Source organism: Varanus komodoensis, unplaced genomic scaffold (assembly GCF_004798865.1).
Source record: "Varanus komodoensis strain SLA01 unplaced genomic scaffold, ASM479886v1 scaffold8, whole genome shotgun sequence".
NCBI lineage: Eukaryota > Metazoa > Chordata > Lepidosauria > Squamata > Varanidae > Varanus > Varanus komodoensis.
This window is the reverse complement of record NW_025336481.1, coordinates 17,421,355-17,441,004: the sequence shown is the minus strand read 5'-3', so window position 1 is coordinate 17,441,004 and position 19,650 is coordinate 17,421,355. Positions and strand designations below refer to the sequence as shown.

General features: G+C 42.5%; 1 protein-coding gene across 1 annotated transcript in view; it reads right to left on the bottom strand.

Annotated features, from left to right (window-relative positions):
* Positions 1-19,650, bottom strand: part of CACNA1I (calcium voltage-gated channel subunit alpha1 I) — a 284,889-nt gene that overhangs the window by 59,575 nt on the left and 205,664 nt on the right. Inside the window, exons 10-15 of the mRNA XM_044455382.1 lie at positions 14,858-15,009; positions 12,761-12,946; positions 6,979-7,096; positions 6,339-6,494; positions 5,326-5,407; positions 458-633 (exon numbers count right to left, since the gene is read on the bottom strand). Coding sequence (XP_044311317.1) covers positions 458-633; positions 5,326-5,407; positions 6,339-6,494; positions 6,979-7,096; positions 12,761-12,946; positions 14,858-15,009 — 870 coding nt within the window. The remainder of the gene's footprint in view (positions 1-457; positions 634-5,325; positions 5,408-6,338; positions 6,495-6,978; positions 7,097-12,760; positions 12,947-14,857; positions 15,010-19,650) is intronic.

Below are 19,650 nucleotides of genomic sequence, written 5' to 3'. Positions count from 1 at the left end.
TAAATGGTGCTGGAAAAGAAAAGGATGGTATTCCTTTTTCCCATGATAGCAATCATGTCTGGAAAAACATGGAGGATGTGCAGGACATCAATCAGGCATATTCAAATTAGAGGAGTCCAGGACTTGTACTAAAAGTGGTGTTGGCAGTAGGATATATGAAGGTCTAGGACATTTGGAAGAAGCAGTCAGCTGTAAGCTTGGAACTAATAGCTCAGTAGCAGAGCAAATGCTTTGAAAACAGAGGAGCTTGTTCCCTGGCACCGTTAAGTAAAGCCGTCTTCCTCTACTTGGTGCCCTCCAGATCTTTTGGATTTCACGTCCCTTTGCCCCCTCCCAGGATGACCAATCTTTGGCAACACATCTGTAGAGTAGCAGGTTGGGAAAGACTGAGTTGAAGGATCTCATTCGCAGGTATTGGAGGGGAAAATATGCTACCTGTGGCTTTAAAGTTACTCACCAGAGACATCACACTGCTTTTTCTGGATTCAAGGGCCACAAGGACTTTGTCTGGCTGCAGAGTGTTGTGGCAATGATTAGCAAATCCAACAGCTGTCCCAGGCTGGTTGAGACAAGGAAGGCTGGGGTCAAGATGTCCATTTGGGGTCATGGAAATTGCACAAAGCTTTGGATCATCTGAGCAGAAAAACAAAAAAGGAAGAGAGAGAGAGAGAGAGAGGGAGAGGGAGGGAGAGGGGGAGCAAAATACATTCCTTTCCCTTCTCCGTCCCAGAGAGGGTATAAAGAAAAAGCTTGTCTAGTGCTTAAATACAAAAATCAGTAACTGTTCACACACAAATCCCACATATGTAGATTCTCCTACAGACCTCTGGGTTATCTCCATAGCAATGCCTACTCAAGAAAAAAGGGCTCAGTATGGAAGAAGAAAACAGGTTATCCTCTCTCCCCATCACATAACAGCTTCTGCTTGAACAGTGCTTCAAACTTCTCCCTTTGAAGACAGGAGATTTTATAATTAATCTCTTCCTTTGTAGAAGGAAGCAGATCCTTTAATGGCCAGTTGCTTAACATTTACCAGCACAAAAGGGTTCCAGTGGTAGGTGCTCCACTGCAGAAGAAGGAGAAGCAATAGAATAGGACAATGATGTTGTAATAACAACCTTCAGGATTATCATTTTAATATTCAAATAAACAGATAAAAGCAAAACTTTTCTTTCTGTTTTCAAAGAGGTAGCAATTGTAGCTTTGTTCCCTGTACAGAGCCACAATATCAAGGGAGGATATGGAGCAATGAACAAAATTGGAGAAGAAATTAACTATTTGGTGAAAAAGACTTGAAAAATGCCTCTGTGTCCTCAAATCAGAACAGTCAATCGTACTTTGGTCTTTCTCTGGGAATTGGAAGCATTTATTTTATTTTTTTAGGGAACTTCTATGCCGCCCCATTTGCCGAAGCCTCGGGGCGGCTCACAAATATAAATAAATAACATCATATAAAACAATATAATTTAACAGTATAAATTAAGTCACCCTGGCAAAAGAATAAAATAAATAAATAATATTAACAATTAAAATAACGTTTAAATAAAAAGGTCTTCGCCTGGCGCCGAAAAACAAATAACAACAGCGCCAGGCGGACCTCTCTGGGGAGCGCATTCCATAGATTAACTCTAGACCTGCCAAAAAACTCTACCAACTATGCTACTCAAACTTTCCTGGTGGCAGAGCATCTGCTGAGCCACAGTTCATGGGAATCCATTCACTATTGTGCCCTAAAATGTTTGGGATTGTGCCCTAATCTAGTAAAAAAAAGGAGAGAAGATTATTTGGAATGGTATAAGCTTTGGGGTGCTTCCTGAACCTGATGCTCTCTGAAGGTGTTGGAATACAATTTCCATCATCTCCAGCCAGCACAGGGAGTTGTACTCCAACACATCTGGAAGTTACCAGGTTGTACTGGTATATAGGAAGAGTCAGGAAAGGGCATTGCTGAGAAAATACATCTCAGATGTAATTTCTAACCCTAAGATTAGCTTGCTGTTTGTCTTCCAATAGCATTCCAATGTCCTATGGATTCCTCAGAGGACTGCTTGATTGTTGAAGGGGTTTCCCTGACTTTTGCTGTGAATTCTGAACTCCCAGTGATATCATGTACACTGGAGTATATCCTTCATTGTGTCTCATGGAAATCTTCAAATCAGAGGTTCTTTCTGAAAACTAACTTATCTTGCCACCTGTATAATGTCCCCTCCTCTCAAGTTCCCCCTGCTATAATAGCCAGGCTTAGTCAATGGCATGTACAGCTGTTTGTGCTAAGCTACCATCTATATTCTATCTCTGCACAAACCTGAACTGGCAACAAAGGTGGGCACTTACTGATTGATTTGATTTGAACTCTGCTTTTCTATTAAAAAAATGACATTCAAGGCAGTTTTCAGAAAAAAATTAAGACTTGTTTAAAAATGGAGGCATGGGGGCAACTTGTGTGGGGGCAATGCTTTGGCTACCACCCAAACCTGTCTTTCACATCCTGTCTTCACATCTATACTGATTTTACTGATGTTTGAATGTGAAGGTTTTTGTTACATCGGTAGTCACTGGATATGTTACATAGATTTTTCATTTTTCTCTGATTCGCTGATGCAATTTGAACACCAGGGGCTTGATTGAAACTCAGTGTGGGCCCCTAGATCCATCAACGGTTTGATCACCTTTATCATAATTATTCTAGTTCCTATCAGCCTAAGAGTAAAAACTAACCATCCCAATTTTGCCAGGCATGCCTACAAAATCTCTGTTGTTTTCCAAAGTGAGACATATTCCTTTTGGAGGTAATAAACAGGATCTAGGCCACAACATGGCCCAAAGATGCCCAAGTGTGGCAAGATGCTTCGCCACAGTTTTTGCTTGAGAACTAGAATGCAATGCCATCACAAGATCAATTTTAGTGGACCCTGAAGCACACCTTGAACAAAGAAAAGAAGGATGGAGCTGTCTCAGATGTAATGTGCTTTTATATAAATGGGACCCCAGAATATTTAGCTAGGTATTTCTTTGAAAACCCATATCTACTCAAAAGCAATTTCCATTGAGATTAATGGGAACCCACTTCTAGTGTAGGTATATGGCTGCAGCCTTATTAAAAAATGTGAGATGCTTGTTTGAAAAGCAAAACTCTGCAGCTAAATTTGAGGAATGGAATAAAATGCGCTTATTATGAACCTCTTCATAAATACATTTATTTTGATCCTTTCTCTGAAGCTTCATTGCAGTGTCCCTAAGAGTTCCATTTCTCTCTTGGTGGTTTCATATATTTGAGACATACGTGAAATCACTGGGAGAGACTGTTTGAGTCAGGGGTTGGTGACACCAGTCTGTTGATGATATCCACCCTATCTGTCCTCTTCATCTAGATCCAGGGAAGCTTGCCTCACACAATGCAAAAAACCATGCTACCTTATAAGTTGGGATGTTGTCTGAACACACCTAGAGTGGCTTGTACATGATTAGTAAACCATGCTGCTGAATTAGCACAAACAACAAGTCACCCCAGCTTTATAAGACACCATGGCTTAGTGCTGTGTGACCTGAGTGTCTAATGTTGGTAATGGACTGAACGAAGATGAATAAATAAATTATTAATACAGACGAGGCAGAGATGCACCTGGTTAGTCAAAAGACAGGCCAGGGAATAGGGATTCAGCTTGTGCTGCATGGGATTACACTCTGTCTGAACACTCAAGTTCATTTGGGATGCAGTCCCAAATTCAACACCGTACCTGGATGCCCAAGTCTCAGTAATAGCCAGGAGTGCATTTGCACAGCTGAGCCTAGTCAACAACTGTGCCTGTTCCTGCAGATGTCACATCTGGCTACAGTGACACATGATTCAGTTACTCCTTTTTAGACTACTACAACAGGCTCTGCCTTGGGCTGTCTTTGAAGAGTTTAGAAACTTCAGCTCATCCAGAATGCTGTGGTCAGACCATTGACTGAGGCTGGTTATAAGAAGTGTGGGATTTCTTTGCTTATTGTTCATTTAAATTTTATTCATTACATTTCTAAACTGCTTTATAGTCAAAGCTCTTTGGGCATTTCACAACCATTAGAGCCATAAAATACACTGTAAGATTTTAAACATATAAAACTAATGCATGAAATAAAAGCAAAGGCCAATGCAAAACCTAGAAATCATAAAAATACTTAAAATACAGTAAAAGATTTAAAAGAACAGAAACTGAAAGACTAAAATTCCCAGGTAAACAAGAAAGTTGTCTTCTGGTGCTGCAAAGAGCACAACAGAGATGCAAGGCAAATCTATCTGGGAAGCTCATTCCACAAGCAGAGTGCCGCATCAGAAAAAGTCCTCTTCAAAGTAGCCATCGACCTCTCTTCCTTTGGTTGGGACTCCCAAAAGATTTTAGGGCCCAGGCAGGTATATATGGGAAGAGATGATCTTTCAGGCCTCAAGCCGCTTAAAGCTTTGAATATTAATACAAACACTTTGACTTGGGCCTGGATGTGGACTGACAGCCAGGGCAGATGGTCAAGTAATAGCCTAATATGATCATGTTGGTCCGCTCTCTGTAATAGCTTCACAGATTACCAGCCAGTTTCCTGATACAATTCAAAGTACTGGATGTACATGAAGCCCTACAAAGCTCTACCTGAAAACATTCTTCCTTCTCCCTTATGAGACTGCCAGGGTTTTAAGATCTTCTGAGCAGGCCCTTCTGTTAGTCCCAGCATCATTAGAGACAGAGGAGAGGGTCATAGGAGAGGGTCTCACAAGTCAAAACATGGAAATGCTTATGACTATTAGAATACAACAGGTTTCTCCGTGGATTTTCCATGTTTGGGACTTCCTGCTAAGGCAAGCTAGGTTACTTCCCTCTCTGTTGTCCTTCTGCTGCTAGGTAAAGTTATTTTTGTCCAAGAAGACATTTGGCATGTAAGTTCATTTGTGGCTGAAAGCCTTTACTAGGTCAGGATGTGGTTTATTAAGTTTTCATTTATTTGTTTTTATTAATTTGTTTATTTAAAACATTTTTATGCCACCCCCATAGCAACAAAGCCTCGGGGCAGCTTACAACAAGAACAAAATATACAAATATAACACATTATACAATAAAAATATTATGTTCTATTTGTTTTAATATCTATTTTATTAATATTAGCAGCCTTGATCACCATTTTTTTCTGGAAAGACAAGATAGAAATGTAATGAATGACCAAACACTAGGTATCACAAACAGATCTTCTCAAGAATTGGAAGAGGCTACCAGTCTTTATCTGGCAGACTTCCAGATGCTACAATTCTCACTGTAGTTCAGAGTCATGCAGAATCTCTGCGCACTGTGCTCTTACCTGAACCATCCTGGAACTTGTCAAACTCTTCCATGTTTGATGAACTCTGATCCTCATCTGAATACGATCGGTTAGCATCACCCTGTGTTGGGAAAATAAATGCAAAGACCTGGGAATTGTGAGCATCCTGTAAGCAAAGAAGACATCTCCTTCTGATTATAGCATTTTACCAGGAATTTTCAAAGGAGGGCAAACTATTTCATGAATAAAATGGCATGCTATAACAATGCATGGAAGAGATGACTCTCCTTTAGAGTTCAGGATAAGTCATGTTACATCAGAGTTCAGTTTGTTCACTTCTTCATATACTTCTGTCTATAAATGCATGACTTAGAGCAGGCTTCTCCAACCTTATGCCCTCCTGTTTTCAACTATAAACCATCATCCCCATCCAGCATGGATAATGGAATGGGAGTTGTAATCCAACATCTCAGGGGTGCCAGGACGGGAAAAGCTGACTAGAGGATCACTGGACATCTGATTGCCTTGCTATCTTTCTCAACTCTTTAAGCTCTCTCTCTCCCATTTAGTATATAGACCTTTGTCCTTCTTAAAGATGGGCAGATTTTCAATCTCTGTTTTGCCATGATTGTTGGTCAGTTCTGTCTCAATTCTGTGTGAGCTTGTGATGATGATGATGATGATTTTGAACTCCATATGGAAATGATTATACATTTTTGTAATACATGCATTTTTCAGTATATTTTTAAATGTGCCCCTGTTTTGGACTCATACACTGATTGACTAAAGTGTGTTTGAGCGCATTTTGGAAATGAATGCCTTTTCTTTTCTCACTTTTCAAATCTTTGCATGTTGGTGATCATGTTTTGTTTTGCCTGACACATCAAAACACACTGAAATGCAGATTTCTGGACACATATTCAGTCTGGGTCCACACTCAGACCTGAGATACACAGCCTGAAGAGATCCTTTAAAAAACTGCTGTTGACAGATAAAATTCCTCATTTATCTCTAACCATTTCTGCCTGGAAAGAGTTGTTATAGCAACTTACCTCAGCCTGGAATCCCTCCACTAGGATGGCCACCAGCAGATTGAAGAGAACATAGTTGCCAAATGTCATGAGAGCCACAAAATAAAGGGATGCCCATGGGGATGTTGAGGCCATCCCATTGTATAGCACAACGTTCCAATCCTCCTGAGTCAAGATCTGAAGCACAAAACCCAAGCTTGTAAAGTCAAATCAAGATCAAGAGGATGCTGACATGGTGATAATGCATTAAGCAAGAAGGAAAAGTCTCTGCTTCTGTCTTTTACAGCTGATTTACATGCATGAACTATTATTATTGTTTCTGTTCTTATTCTGAAATATTAGCTATCAGGAGATGCATTGATCATTTTGTACTGTGCCAATGTCACAGGCACTCTCTGAAATCCAGTGGGCTTGTCATTCACAGATCACTGGCAAGCAGCAGATACAGCACAGCTCTGTTATAGTAGGTTGTGAACATCGGTAGGTCGCAACTGATGGCACAGTGACTCTGTGTGCAGCCCTGTCTTCTACAAATGGTGGTAAACATGGCACCATGCCAAGAAGACTGTTCCAGTTCCATCCTCTCCTTACCATTCTGGGCTTCTGAAGAACATAACCTCCTCCCCATCCCCTTCCTCCTCCTGCCCTGCCTTGGACTCACCTGGAATACAGTGACAATGGCCCATAGCAGGGAGTCAAAATTCTTCCGGTCAGGGACTGTATCTCCTGTATCTGTTCTGAGGCTGAATTTACAGCCAAAAATATGCATGCCCAGGATGCTGTTGGGAAGAATAGGCATTGTGTGTTTATTCTTCCATACCTTTCTGCAGTATGTTAACAGTTATTTAACTATTCTTAGTTATCTATTTATTGTTCACATTTATATCCTACACCTCCAGCGAAGTGTTCCATGGAATGCATACGGCCTGCCCCATTTTGACTTTACAACTCTTTGAAGTAGGATTCCCAAGGTCACTTAGAATACAATTCTATACATATTAAGACAAAAATTATCTCTACAATTCCCAGCCTTTCCCTAGCCTTCACTGTTGATATTGATGGGGGTATCTGGCTTCAGACAGCTTCCTCGCTTGCTAGTTTCCAGTATGCATTCTCAAACACATAATGTTCATTATTTTATTTTCATCATCCAAACATGCGTTCACTGGAATCAGGTTAAAATTTAACAAAGCATATCAACAGTTCTGAAGCATACCACACCCTTTTTTGGAGCATGCCGTAATTACATTAGAGACAGATTATTGTAACACCAGACGCAACACATGAGAAGTTGCAAAGCAGGACAGGGCTCAGTCCTCTAAGGTTCTTCTGTTCTCTGAGTTCCTTAGACTTGCAGTGATGCAGGGGCAATTGTCAGTAAGAGGAACCATCCATCCTAGTCTCCAAAAAGGCTGGGTCTGAGGTCTTGATGTTCAAGTACATGCAAGTGTGGTGGTCTATGGTGCAGGTTTTGAGAAACAAAGACAGATTTCAAAGATATGTTTGCTATTCTTTTGCTCCAATCTAATTTTCTGAGACTTGTTGGCAAATTAATTTTCATCATGTTAGTTTTGTATCCAACACCAAGATCTCACAATTTGGCTTATCCCCTCCTCCCTAACATTGTTAGGATACAAAATTGTTAGCATACAAAAATTCTAAATAAATAAATTGTGTTATATTATTTTCTATGTTCTTTCTCCTCCTTTGTCCTTCTTCTCCTTTGCAGAAGACATTGCTCCTGCAAAGAGAAAGACAACACACAGTATCTCTTATACTGTTGTCAAGTGGGAAAGAGAAAGTATTGATCTGACAATGCTTCTCCAAGAAGGTGCAAAAACCTCATCAAAATATGGTATCACATGTTTTGGATGCTTATCTGCTAAAACTGATAATTATTTGTGTGTGTGTGGTAGGAGGGAGGTTGTCACTATAGTGGAATGAACCACATTTGGTATTTGCCTTTAAAGTGGGGGCAGGAAGGAAAGACACACTGCCTCTGTTGCTGGGGGTAATATACAGCCATATCATAACCCTGTTGGTTCTCTGGACCTCTCAGCAGCTTTCAGTACTATCAACCATTGTATCTCTTCTGGGACAACTGCCTGAGCTGGATGTGAGAGGTACTGCACACATGCACACGCACACACGCACGCACAGACACACACACTGGGCCCCTGAATGACCAGGGAGGTCTTTAAAGGTCTCTACAAAGATGACTGTCTTAATCTGGCACTGAAAAGATGGCAAATCTAGTGCCATGCAGGCTGGAGCAGGGAGGTTGTTCCAAAGAGGGGGGGCCACCACAGAAAAGACTCTCCCCCTAGTTGCCACCCTCTGAACCTCTTTGGGGGTTGATATCTGGAGGAAGGCCCCAGAGGCTGAGTGTAGTGTCCAGATAGATTGGGGTTGGGAAACGTGCTTCATTAGGTATTGTGGTCCCAAGTAATGCAGAGCTTTATAGGTTAAGACCAGCACCTTGAATTGGGACTGGAAGCATACAGGAAGTCAGTACAGGTGAGCCAGAACTGGACTTATATATTTGAACCTCTGGATCACTGTTATTTAGCTGCTGCTTCTGAACCTTGTTCAAGGGCAGCCCTGCATAGAGTGTGTTGCAGTAACCTAATTTAGAGATTACCACAGCATAGATTACTGCAGCCAGGCTGTCCCTGTCCAGGTACAGCTGGGCCACCAGCCAAAGCTGGCTGTCTGAGACATTGATGCCACCTGAGCCTCAAGTGGCAAAGATGATCAAGCTATGAACCTGCTCCTTCAGGGGGAGTGCAAACCCATCTAGAACACTCCTCATCTGATCAAAGGTATCACCCATCAACAACATTTCAGTCTTGTCTGGATTGAGCTTCAGTTTGTTAGCTCTCATCCAGCCCTTGGCTGCAGCCAGGCACTGGTTTAGCACATTCACAGCCTCACCTTTCAGCAATGAGAAGGAGAAATAGAGCTGTGTGTCATCAGCATACTGATGGCAATGCACTCCAAAATTCTGGATGACTCCACTCAGAGGTTTCATGTAGATGTTAAATAGCATGGGGGACAGAATAGACCCCTGAGGAGATGGCCTTCCAAGTAGGAGCAAAACCACTGCAACACGGTGCCCCCCACTCCCATCTCAGCCAGCCGTGCCAGAAGGATACCATGGTTGATGGTATCAAAAGCCACCAAGAGGTCCAGCAGTATCAACAGGGTTGTACTCCCTTTATCTCTCTCTCGGCACAGGTCATAATACAGGGTGACAAAAGGTATTTCTATGCCAGAACTAGGCCTGAACCCTGATTGAAATGGATCTAGATAATCAGTTTCATCCAAATTGCCTGAAGTTGATTAGCAACCATCCTCTCTAGAACCTTGCCCAGGAAAGGAATATTTGCTACCAGATGGTAGATGTTCAAATTTTCTGGGTCAAGGGAGGGTTTCTTGAGTAGTCTCACCACCGCCTCTTTAAGGCAACATGGTACCACTCCTTCTCGCAAAGAGGTATGAATGACCTCCCTGGCCCACCTGGTTATCCCTTTCTTGCTGGCTTTTATAAGCCAGGAGGGGCAAGGATCCAGTACAGATATAGTTGCACATACCTGTCCAAGCACCTTGTCCATATCCTCAAACTGTACCAACTGAAACTCATCCAATAAAACTAGACCAGACTGTGCTCTTGATAGCTCCAGTGATTCGACTGCTTTAACTGTGGAGTCCAAGTCCTGGCAGATGCAACAGATTTTTTTCCTGGAAGTGCCCAGAGAACAGACTACAGTTGGCCAGGAATAGTTCCAAGCTGTCCTTGGGGCCAGAATGTAATAAGCCCCAGAAAATCTTGAAAAGCTCTGCTGGGTGGCAAAGAGAGGATTGAATACAGCCAGTGAGGTTTTTCTTTTTTGCTGCCCTCACTGCCTCGAAATATACCTGATTGTGGTCACATGCAAGGTTTCTGTTGCATTCACTGGGAGTTCTCCTCCATCTTCACTCCAGCCATCTCCTAAGTTTTTTTTATCACTCAGCACCAGGATATACCACAGAGTTGTATTTGCTCTACAACAGAGAGGTCATTTAGGAGCAATCGTGTCAACCACCTGGGTCATTTCGGTATTCTACAGAATGACCAGGGATTTGACAGGAGCACCAGACATGTCAGCCCACCCCACCCCACTGAGGCCTTTAGAAACCATCTGGATCCATTATCCTCTGAGGGTGAACCATCTTAATGGGTTTCCTACCCTTGAGGAGGAAAAAAGCCATCGTAAGTGTAATCTCAGCAGGTGGTGATCTGACCATGAAAAAAGGACTGAGTCGAAGTCTCCCACACTCACAGCACCATCACCTTATCAGGCTGAGAAGGCTAAGTCTAGAGTAAGCCCTGCCACATGTGTCAGGCCAGTGAAATGTAGGGACTCTCTGAGGGTTGTCATGGAAGCCATGAAATCCTAAGCTGCCCTGGATATGGTGCTGTTAGTGTGAATGTTGAAGTCCCTCCGGACCAAGAGTATAGGGCAGTGATGGCGAACATTTTAGAGACCAAGTGCCCAAACTGCAACCTAAAACCCACTTATTTATTGCAAAGTGCCAACACTGCAATAAAACCTGAAAACTGAGGTTTTAATTTAGAAAAAACAACTCACAGCCAGACCAAGCAAATATATATATATCCTTGGCAGCGCACTGACCAGCCATGCAAAAGCTAGACTAGTCGCGGCTAATGAGTCGCGGCTTGTGATGCCATCGCCTGGCACCACTACTCCTTTTCAAGCATGCGCATGGCCCCTATATTGCTGTTATACGATGCTCAGCTGCTGGGGCAATGCTGGCATGAAATGGCTCACGTGCTGAAAGAGAGGTTGCTGTGTGCCCGCTGTGACAAGCATGTCATAGGTTCAGCATACACTAACCCTAACCCTAATCCTACCCTGGGGCAATACCTAACCCTAATACAGAAGTCCCCCGAAATTTGTGGGGGTTGCATTCCTAGAGCACCCGCAAATTGTGAAAAAACACGAATTTGGTGCCGGCAATGGGTGCCGGCCACCAAGGTAGTGCAGGTGGGGAGCGTGGGCCGGGCCGGGCCGGGCCGGGCTGGGGGAGGGAGCACGTGGGAGTGGTGAGGCATGGGCATGGGATGGGGCATGCAGAGATCGTTTTCTCTGAGCGAGTCTAAACCAATCTTTGCTCACAAGGAGATAGATTTGGACTCACTCAGAGAAAAGGACCTCCTTGTGAGCAAGCCGCCACACGGAAATTCCATGAAAGACTGAGGCCATGAACGCTGAAGCACAACTTCAAAGGGGTATACTGTATAAGGATAAAATACAATTCAAAGGGGAGATTTTGGAAAAAAGCCTTCCTTGAGTAGCTTTTTCTGCACAGCTCATCATTTCTGCCCATTCTAAACACATTCCAACCATCAAAATCATAGCAGGACACCACATTTTTCTAACCCTAACCCTAACCCGGTGCATACCCCTAACCCTGATGTAGGATGAAAGTTCCATTGAAAAAAGGGTGAATTTGAAAAGTCCATCCGTGAGTAGGTTTTTCTGCATATCTCATCATTTCTGCACATTCTGAAGACATTCCAACCATCAAAATCATGCCAGGACACCTCGTTTTTGTAACCCTAACCCTACCCTGGTGCACACCCCTAACCTAATACAGGTCCAAAGTTCCATTGAAAAGTGAGTGATTTTGAAAAAGCCTTGAGTAGCTTTTTCTGCACATCTCATCATTACTGCCCATTCGAAACACATTCCAACCATCAAAATCATACCTCATTTTTCTAACCCCAATCCAGTGATGGTGACCCCTTTAGAGACTGAGTGCCCAAACTGCAACCCAAAACCCACTTAGGTATATGAGTCCTGGTGTGTCACATCATTGCCTGGCGCTGCTACTCCTTTCCAGGCATGCGCATCACCCCTATGTGTGCTTTTATCCTATGCTCAGCTGCTGGGGTGATGCTGGGTTGACTTGGGTTGCATCCCAACAGAGAGGACTCTGTGTGCCTGCTGTGGCACACATGCCATAGGTTCGTCACCACTGGCTTAGGAGAATCCAACATCACATCCAAGACCACCTCTGTCAGTTCAGTCAGCCAGGCTGATGGGTTGCAGGTCAAGTGGTACACCACCAGAATCCCCATCATGTCCTGCTGGCCCAACACAAGTTGCTACCAATCCAAACTAGCTGTCAGATGGACAGGGCTCCTGGAGAGAGATATAGAATTCCTATAGACCATGGCAACCCCCCCTCCCCGGCTTTCATATATACCCTGATGCTGGACCAAGAACCTAGGTGGCACAACTGGGAAAGATGAACTCCTCCTTATTCACCCACCCAGGTCTTGGTGGATGGATCCCATGCTAATTAGTATTCCGGTTTTATGTGTACTGGTATTTTGTGGTATCATCTCATCTTGTACAAAGGATCCGTCTCCTCACCTGAATATAAAGATAAATAGCATAAGCAGCATGCAGAAGGTAGCCACATTGTCCATAGTCTTCATTAGCACCACCAACTGACGCCGCAAGGCAGGCATGAACCTCACCAACTTCAGCACCCTCAACAGCCGGAATGTCCTCAGTACAGACAGACCTCCATCAGCTTGGCCTATGATTTCCCAGATGCTACAGACCAGAGAAAAATGGAGTAAGAAATATAGACAGAGAGAGGCAGGATGGGGGTGGGGAATTGAGATTCTCTCTCTCTCTCTCTCTCTCTCTCTCTCTCTCTCTCTCTCACACACACACACACACACACACACACACACACACACACACACGGAGAGAGAGGCGGGCGGGGAGAGAGAGCAAGGGTCAGACCTAAACTTTGGGAAAAATAGCAGAAAGGAATCCAAAAAGATAATGAAAGGCAGTGAGATTATAAATGCAAAGAAAATGTATTTGAATGATCTTTAATTAGAGACCAAGCCGACTGTGCATCTGTGAGACAAGAGAAAATAAGAGAGAGAGAGAGTAGGAGAGAGCAAAAGACAGAGAACGAGAGAAAATGAATTTCTGCCTCAATTACACTGGTGTCTATGAACCAATTTTCTCTCTGTGTAAGCAATATAAAGTCTGTCTGGATTAATCATGTGTGAACAAAATACATTTTTAATAAATATTATATTGAGTCAGTCTTGCATATGTATATACATTAACTGGGAAAAGAGAGTGTGTGAGCATGCATGCCATTGGATTTTCACTCCCTGACATATTCCACATGTACTACTAAGTACTTCTTAAGATTTCCTTAGTAGCTTAGTGGGATCCAAGGAATACAAGCCTCAAAAGAACACGAGCAAATGAAAGCTGCAAGTAAATTAGGCCATAGGTTTCAGCAGCTTTCAATGAAACCATAATTTCAACTTCTGAAACAGTTTTAGAGTTACCTTTCATTTCTTTCTTCCTTTCTCAGTTTGAACATTTAGTTTTGGCTGCCACATCCATACTTCCCTCTTCTTGGAGTGTACCATAGCTGGATTGATATTAACATAGTATTATAATAACTTGGGTCAGATGATCAAAACAAGCCACAATGGTTTGCATAATCCAAAGTGCCATTTTCCTAATGACCTGCATGGGTGAGGCTTGTCATGATATCTAACCCTGGGTACCATGGTTTATATGAGGGAGAAACAACCCTCAAGTAACCCATAGCCTACTGTAAGCTCATTTAAGGCACAGTGGCTTGTTTGAGTGAATGGGATTATTATGCTTGGAACACTGTACTCTGCAAAGTAGTTTTTAAACTGCTGAGACATGGAGGAGGAGGCAAAGAAACCATGGCTGCCCGTACCCACTATGAGCACTGTTTTCCCTGAATGGCTTAAACCATTCTCTCTAAATCCTGCCTCTATTCTGTGATTTGCTATTTCCCCCTATTTTGGGGTGTGGAACTCAGGAACATTTTGAAATGTGCTGAAAGGAGTTCTGATGTAATGAGAACCACAGGAGCTGTAAAGTACAGGTTAAACATTAGATTACAATCAGGAATGGGCCTCAGGGGCATTTGACAGGTGCCCATTCTGTGGGCAATAACAGTATCATCTAACATAATTTGTGTCCAGTAATGGACACTTCCATTTCCCACTTCAGCAAAACAACTGGCAGCAAGTTGCCTATGGGCAAGGCTAATGATGACCTGGGACAGGTGGAGCAGCAAGAGGTCTGTCCCATGGTGCCGTACTGAGCCCATGCATAATGATGTGGTGAAAGAAAAACTGGTGGCAAAGTTGGAAGTAGAATCCAGTTCTTCCAAGTTTCTAGTCCTCATGCACTTGAGTGACTCATTTTGATTAGCCATTTTCATATTTTGCTGTTAAAAGGGCTAGTTCACAAAATTCACTGAAGTTCATAATTCCTAATGATGCTCACATTGGATTGATTGAGAAATAAGCTGAGTTGTCCTCCTTCATCCCAAACAAAAACAGGAAATGGGCCCATATATTTCTGAGCCAATCCAAACTGAATGGCCCCAAGGTGAGCTCTTATGTTACATCTCAAAAAGCAAGATACCATGGCTTTGGCTGTCATTACCTGATGATGACAATGATGCTGTCAAAGATGTTGTAAGGATTGCGAAGATAATCAAACAGACCAAAAGCAGCAAGTTTCAAGATCATCTCCAAGGCAAACATGCTGGTAAATACAACATTGCAGATCTCCAAAATATTGGTCAGCTCCTCTGGCTAGAGGAGAAACAAAGAAATCAGGGAATGAGAAGCAGTTGACTCGAGAAACATACCAATCTACATGATAGGAAAGAAATTTGACCACCTGGTTAGAAAAGGCACTCCTGGGGTCTTTCCAGTCTTTTATTGTGCAACTAGCAAATGGATCAATGTTTGCACTAATTGGATTAGTCATTAGTTTGATCCAGTTGTTTGAGCAGGACATACTGTACTGTCTTGCCAGCGTGAAGCCATTGTGCAAGAACCCTTGGGCTTGGTCCTGATGTGGACTGTCCTATGACAGGAAAGAGGGGGCAGCCAAATAATTCTATCCCCCTGACTCTTCCCCATAGTTTAAGACTGCATTGACTGCCAAGCAATATGTTGGCCAGGGAAGCTTCTCACCTAGAGACTGAAGGTGGTACTCTAGTCTTCAAACAGATGGATACATGAAAAAGAATTAAAATTAATTAATGCATTTTAAAAGTAAAATAACCAAGAGGCATGCATTCCTAGAGTCCACTAAGCATGTGTGTCATGTTTTTGGTGTCATCTGCAGGACCGTATGGAAGAAGATGCTTCTTCAGGTAGAATTGTAGAATAAGAGTTGGAAGGGGGCAGTAGGCCATCAGGTCTAACCCCTTGCTATTGCAGGACACTTAAACTCCATTCTCATGACTGTCCAGATGATTTTTGGATGTCTCTAGTGAAAGAGAGCCCACAACATCCCCAGATAATAGGATCCATTGTAGTAGTGCTCTGACAGTGAGAAAAATCTTCCTGGTGTCTAGTCTAAATCTGGTTTCTTTTAATGTAAGTCTGTTATTCCATGTCCTGCATTCTGGAATGGATGAGATCTCCTTCTTCCTCTTTGTGACAACCTTTCAGGTTCCTGTAGAGTGCTATCATACCACCCTTCATTCTTCTTTTCTTGAGGCTGAACATGCTAGTTCTTGCAATCTTTCTTCATAGGGCTTTGCCTCCAGTCCCTGAATCATCCTTGTTGCCCTCCTCTGTACCCTTTTGTAAAGTTTTTCTGCATCTTTTTAAAACTTAGCTGCCCAGAACTGGACACAGTATTCCAGGTGAGGTCTAACTGGTGACTAGGTAGACTGGTCCTAAGCCATTAAAGGCACAGTTCTACTGATTGCACCCTTGATGATCAGAAGACTCTGAACTCAGAGGCTTCTAGTCATCTGACGCAAGGTGGGACAAATGCCAGAGGTGATCTTTGTATTTCTGTCTTTCCACCTTGCATAATTTGCTGTGGAGGGAAGGAGGCTGGCCTCTCCAGTCTCTACTCCCCTTGCCCTCTGGAACAACCCCTTCCTCCCTTTCCAAGGTTGGTCCCCCTGCCCTGTGCCTGCAATGAGACAGGGGAGCAGGAACATACCTCAGAGACCCCTTTCCAACAACAGAGTACAGTATCTGGCCTCAGAATGGGGAGTCCCCAGTTTCTTAATGGCCTCTCAGGGTTACCAACCAGCATCCTATCAGGGTTTTGCAATGGATTTGAAGTTTTTCAGGACAGCACACTGAAAGAGTTATATACATATTCAAGAACCTTGCCTAAGTGGTTGACCACCCAGAGATTATTCTGACCACTAGAAGAGAATGTGTGTGTGAGAGAGGGGAAGGGGCATCTGTAAATTCAATGTGAATGTTTATTTGAACATCTTTTTCGGACTTAGGTTGCCATCTTGCTCTGTTACCTGCTATGGAGTTACACAGCCATGTCTTTTATGATGTTCTTAGACTATAGATTTTAAAGCATATTTTTATTGTCATGCTGTGGTATTGTTTGTTTGTTTCAAAATCTGAAGCTTTTTATGATCATTGGATTCTTTCTTCTCTGTTAGATACTGGGGATTTAGTGCCCTCCTTTTATTTTTGCTAAGTTTTTAAAATGGTGAATAGGTTATATTCATCAGCTCCATCACCCATCGCCTAGATTTAAGATAGTGGGCTACTAAGATCAGATTCAACCCTGGGATAATACACTAATGTTATTGTTATTATTGATATTGTTACAATGTAATTACATCTTTTTTTCCACTTACAAGTAACCTAAAGTGGCTTATGTAGGTCTCCTCCACTCCATTTTATCCTCACAATAACATCCTTGTGAAGTAGGCTAATTACTTCATTCTGGTGAAGTAATGAAAGTCGATTAGGCTCAAAGTCACCCAGTAGACTTCATGGACAAGTGGTGACTAGTGGGATCTCCTAGATCCCCAGTCCAACACTCTAAATACCATGGTATAATATCTCTCTCTAGTATGTTGCTTATCTAAATGATACAGATCACCATGTTCTTAAAGGGTGTTTATTGTATTAAAGTCTTCAATTTTCCTCGGTGCAAGTAAATGCATAGATAAAAATGAAATATTTTTTTAAAACACTGTGGAGTAGAAAGACATCCCACCCCCTAGTTATGGGTGTATGAAACATCCCCAGGTGGCTTATATAGTCCTCCTGCACCCATTTAATCTTCGTAACAAAACCCTGTGAGATCGAGTGAGGGACTGGCCCAAAGTGGGACCTGTCAGTGGCCAGTGAGCTTCATGGCTGAGCAGGGACTAGAACCTGGATCTCTTAGGCCCCCACTCCAACACTCTCACCACCATGCCATGCTGGTCTCACACTATTAGGTTACCCTGATGAGATTAGCAAGCATGTTCAATGGTGATGATCATTTTTCCCACAGCAAAGTTATGAGGATGAGGATGTAACTATGCAGGATTCATTTAATCACAGTTGTTCTGTTCCTGGGCTTGTACCAATGTATGTATTTATGACATGTAACATACGAGCCTGTATTATAATTCCATAAAGTGAGCACACAGCCAATCAGGCTGCTCCACCTGTGTCCGTATGGTAACAGAATAAGTATTTCAAGAAGACTGGTGATTCCTGTTACTTCTGGCCAATGAACAGACCCCTGAAACAAAGGTATCCAGCCAGGAATACATTATTAGACTTCAAGAAATTTCTTCCAATAAAGGCTGTGATGATTTATGGAACCCGGTGAAAAGAAGATGAAATGACTTCACCCATCGATCTTCTTTTATGTTCAAAGGTATGGATGATGCTTGAATCAAATGTGAGAACACATAACATCATGAGTGAGCTCAGTTTCCACATAACAACCTTTTCCAACCTGGTGCCCTGCAGTTGTGTGGAATTACAACCCCATCATCATGACAGCAGGGGAAGGTGGGAACTGTTCAAAACATCTGCACAATGCCAGGTTAGGCTAGACTGTTTTACAGTCTTCCCAGAAGTTTCAAATAACATCCTACTGCAGCCAAAAATAGTTCTGTTTAGATTATTATTTTTAAATCCTAAATCAGTAAATGAATGAATAGCCTGGCCTGCTCCCTAGCCACCTGCCCTCCTGTGCTTTCCACAGAGTTCCCATTCCTCTTCCTGAGCACTTTGTCCCATACAATCATCTCTTCACTTGTACCAAGTGGTTTTGACAACTGCTGTGTTGTGAAAGTCTGTGTGCTGAAAAAGCAAATGCCTCTTCTTTCTACAGACTCCTAATTCAGTCCTGATCATGGACTTTGTACTAATTTGAATATGGCAAAAAGTGTGTGTAGTAAAACCACACACCTTTTCCAGGCCAGAAGATTTTATTATTATCTGCCAGTTCCCCTAAATGCAAAAGTTAAGACTGGACCATGGGGGTGGGGAATGCAGGAATTGGAATGCTGAAATGGAGAGAGAAACAAGGTTTCAATTTCTTCAGGTAATTACATTTGATAACAATACAAGATCTGAAAGGTAACAGATGGAAAATGGAAACTAACAGTGCAATCTTATTCAGATTTAATGAGAACCAAGTCTCATTCCATTCAATGGGGCTTTCTCCCATAGAAGGGCTCCTGTGATTGTAGCCTCAGAATACACACGGACTGGTTTAAGCCCCATTGTCCTAAGTGGGGACTACTTCCAAAAAAATATACATAGGACTCCATTGTAAAGGCCTTCCTGTATGCTGATAGAAAAACTGCTGTCTAGCCGTGTGAAGGAAGTATTATTATTAACATAAAGACAAGGAATTGTTTCAGTGTGGGAACATAAGCTGCCTCCTTGCAGAAAAAACCCCCCTAACCCTTTATTTATCTCTCCCTGATAGTTCTTGGGCCAAAGACCCACAACTATTGGAAGCTCTCTAGAACTGCATTTTTAGCTTTAGTGTGAAATCTTGCAAGCCGGCAGGGGACAGTGCATGGTGTGAACAGCTTTGCAATACTGTCCTTAAAAAAAGTTATAGACCTGCTCTGGCTTTGCTCAGCATGGGAATCCAGAGGACTGAGGAAATTTAAACAAAGTATGGTCAGAGGCCTGAGAAGCTCCTGGTTCTCTTGAAAATGGGTGTGATAGCCAAAGCTGGGGTTTCATCACTGAGCTTAGCACTTTGTTGTAGATACAAACATTAACTTTTATTCTCACATCTTGGTCTCCAGGGTACATGTTGCATTACAGTATATTTTGCATTTAGCTCCTTTGCCCATCTTTGAAAATATGTAGGTCAAGCATGTGTTTTAACTTTTATTGAAAAAATAGGTTATAAACCAGGATGGACTACTTCTGGCCATTGTAATATTTTAAACTACAACTCCCATCATCCATCACCATTGGTTATGATGG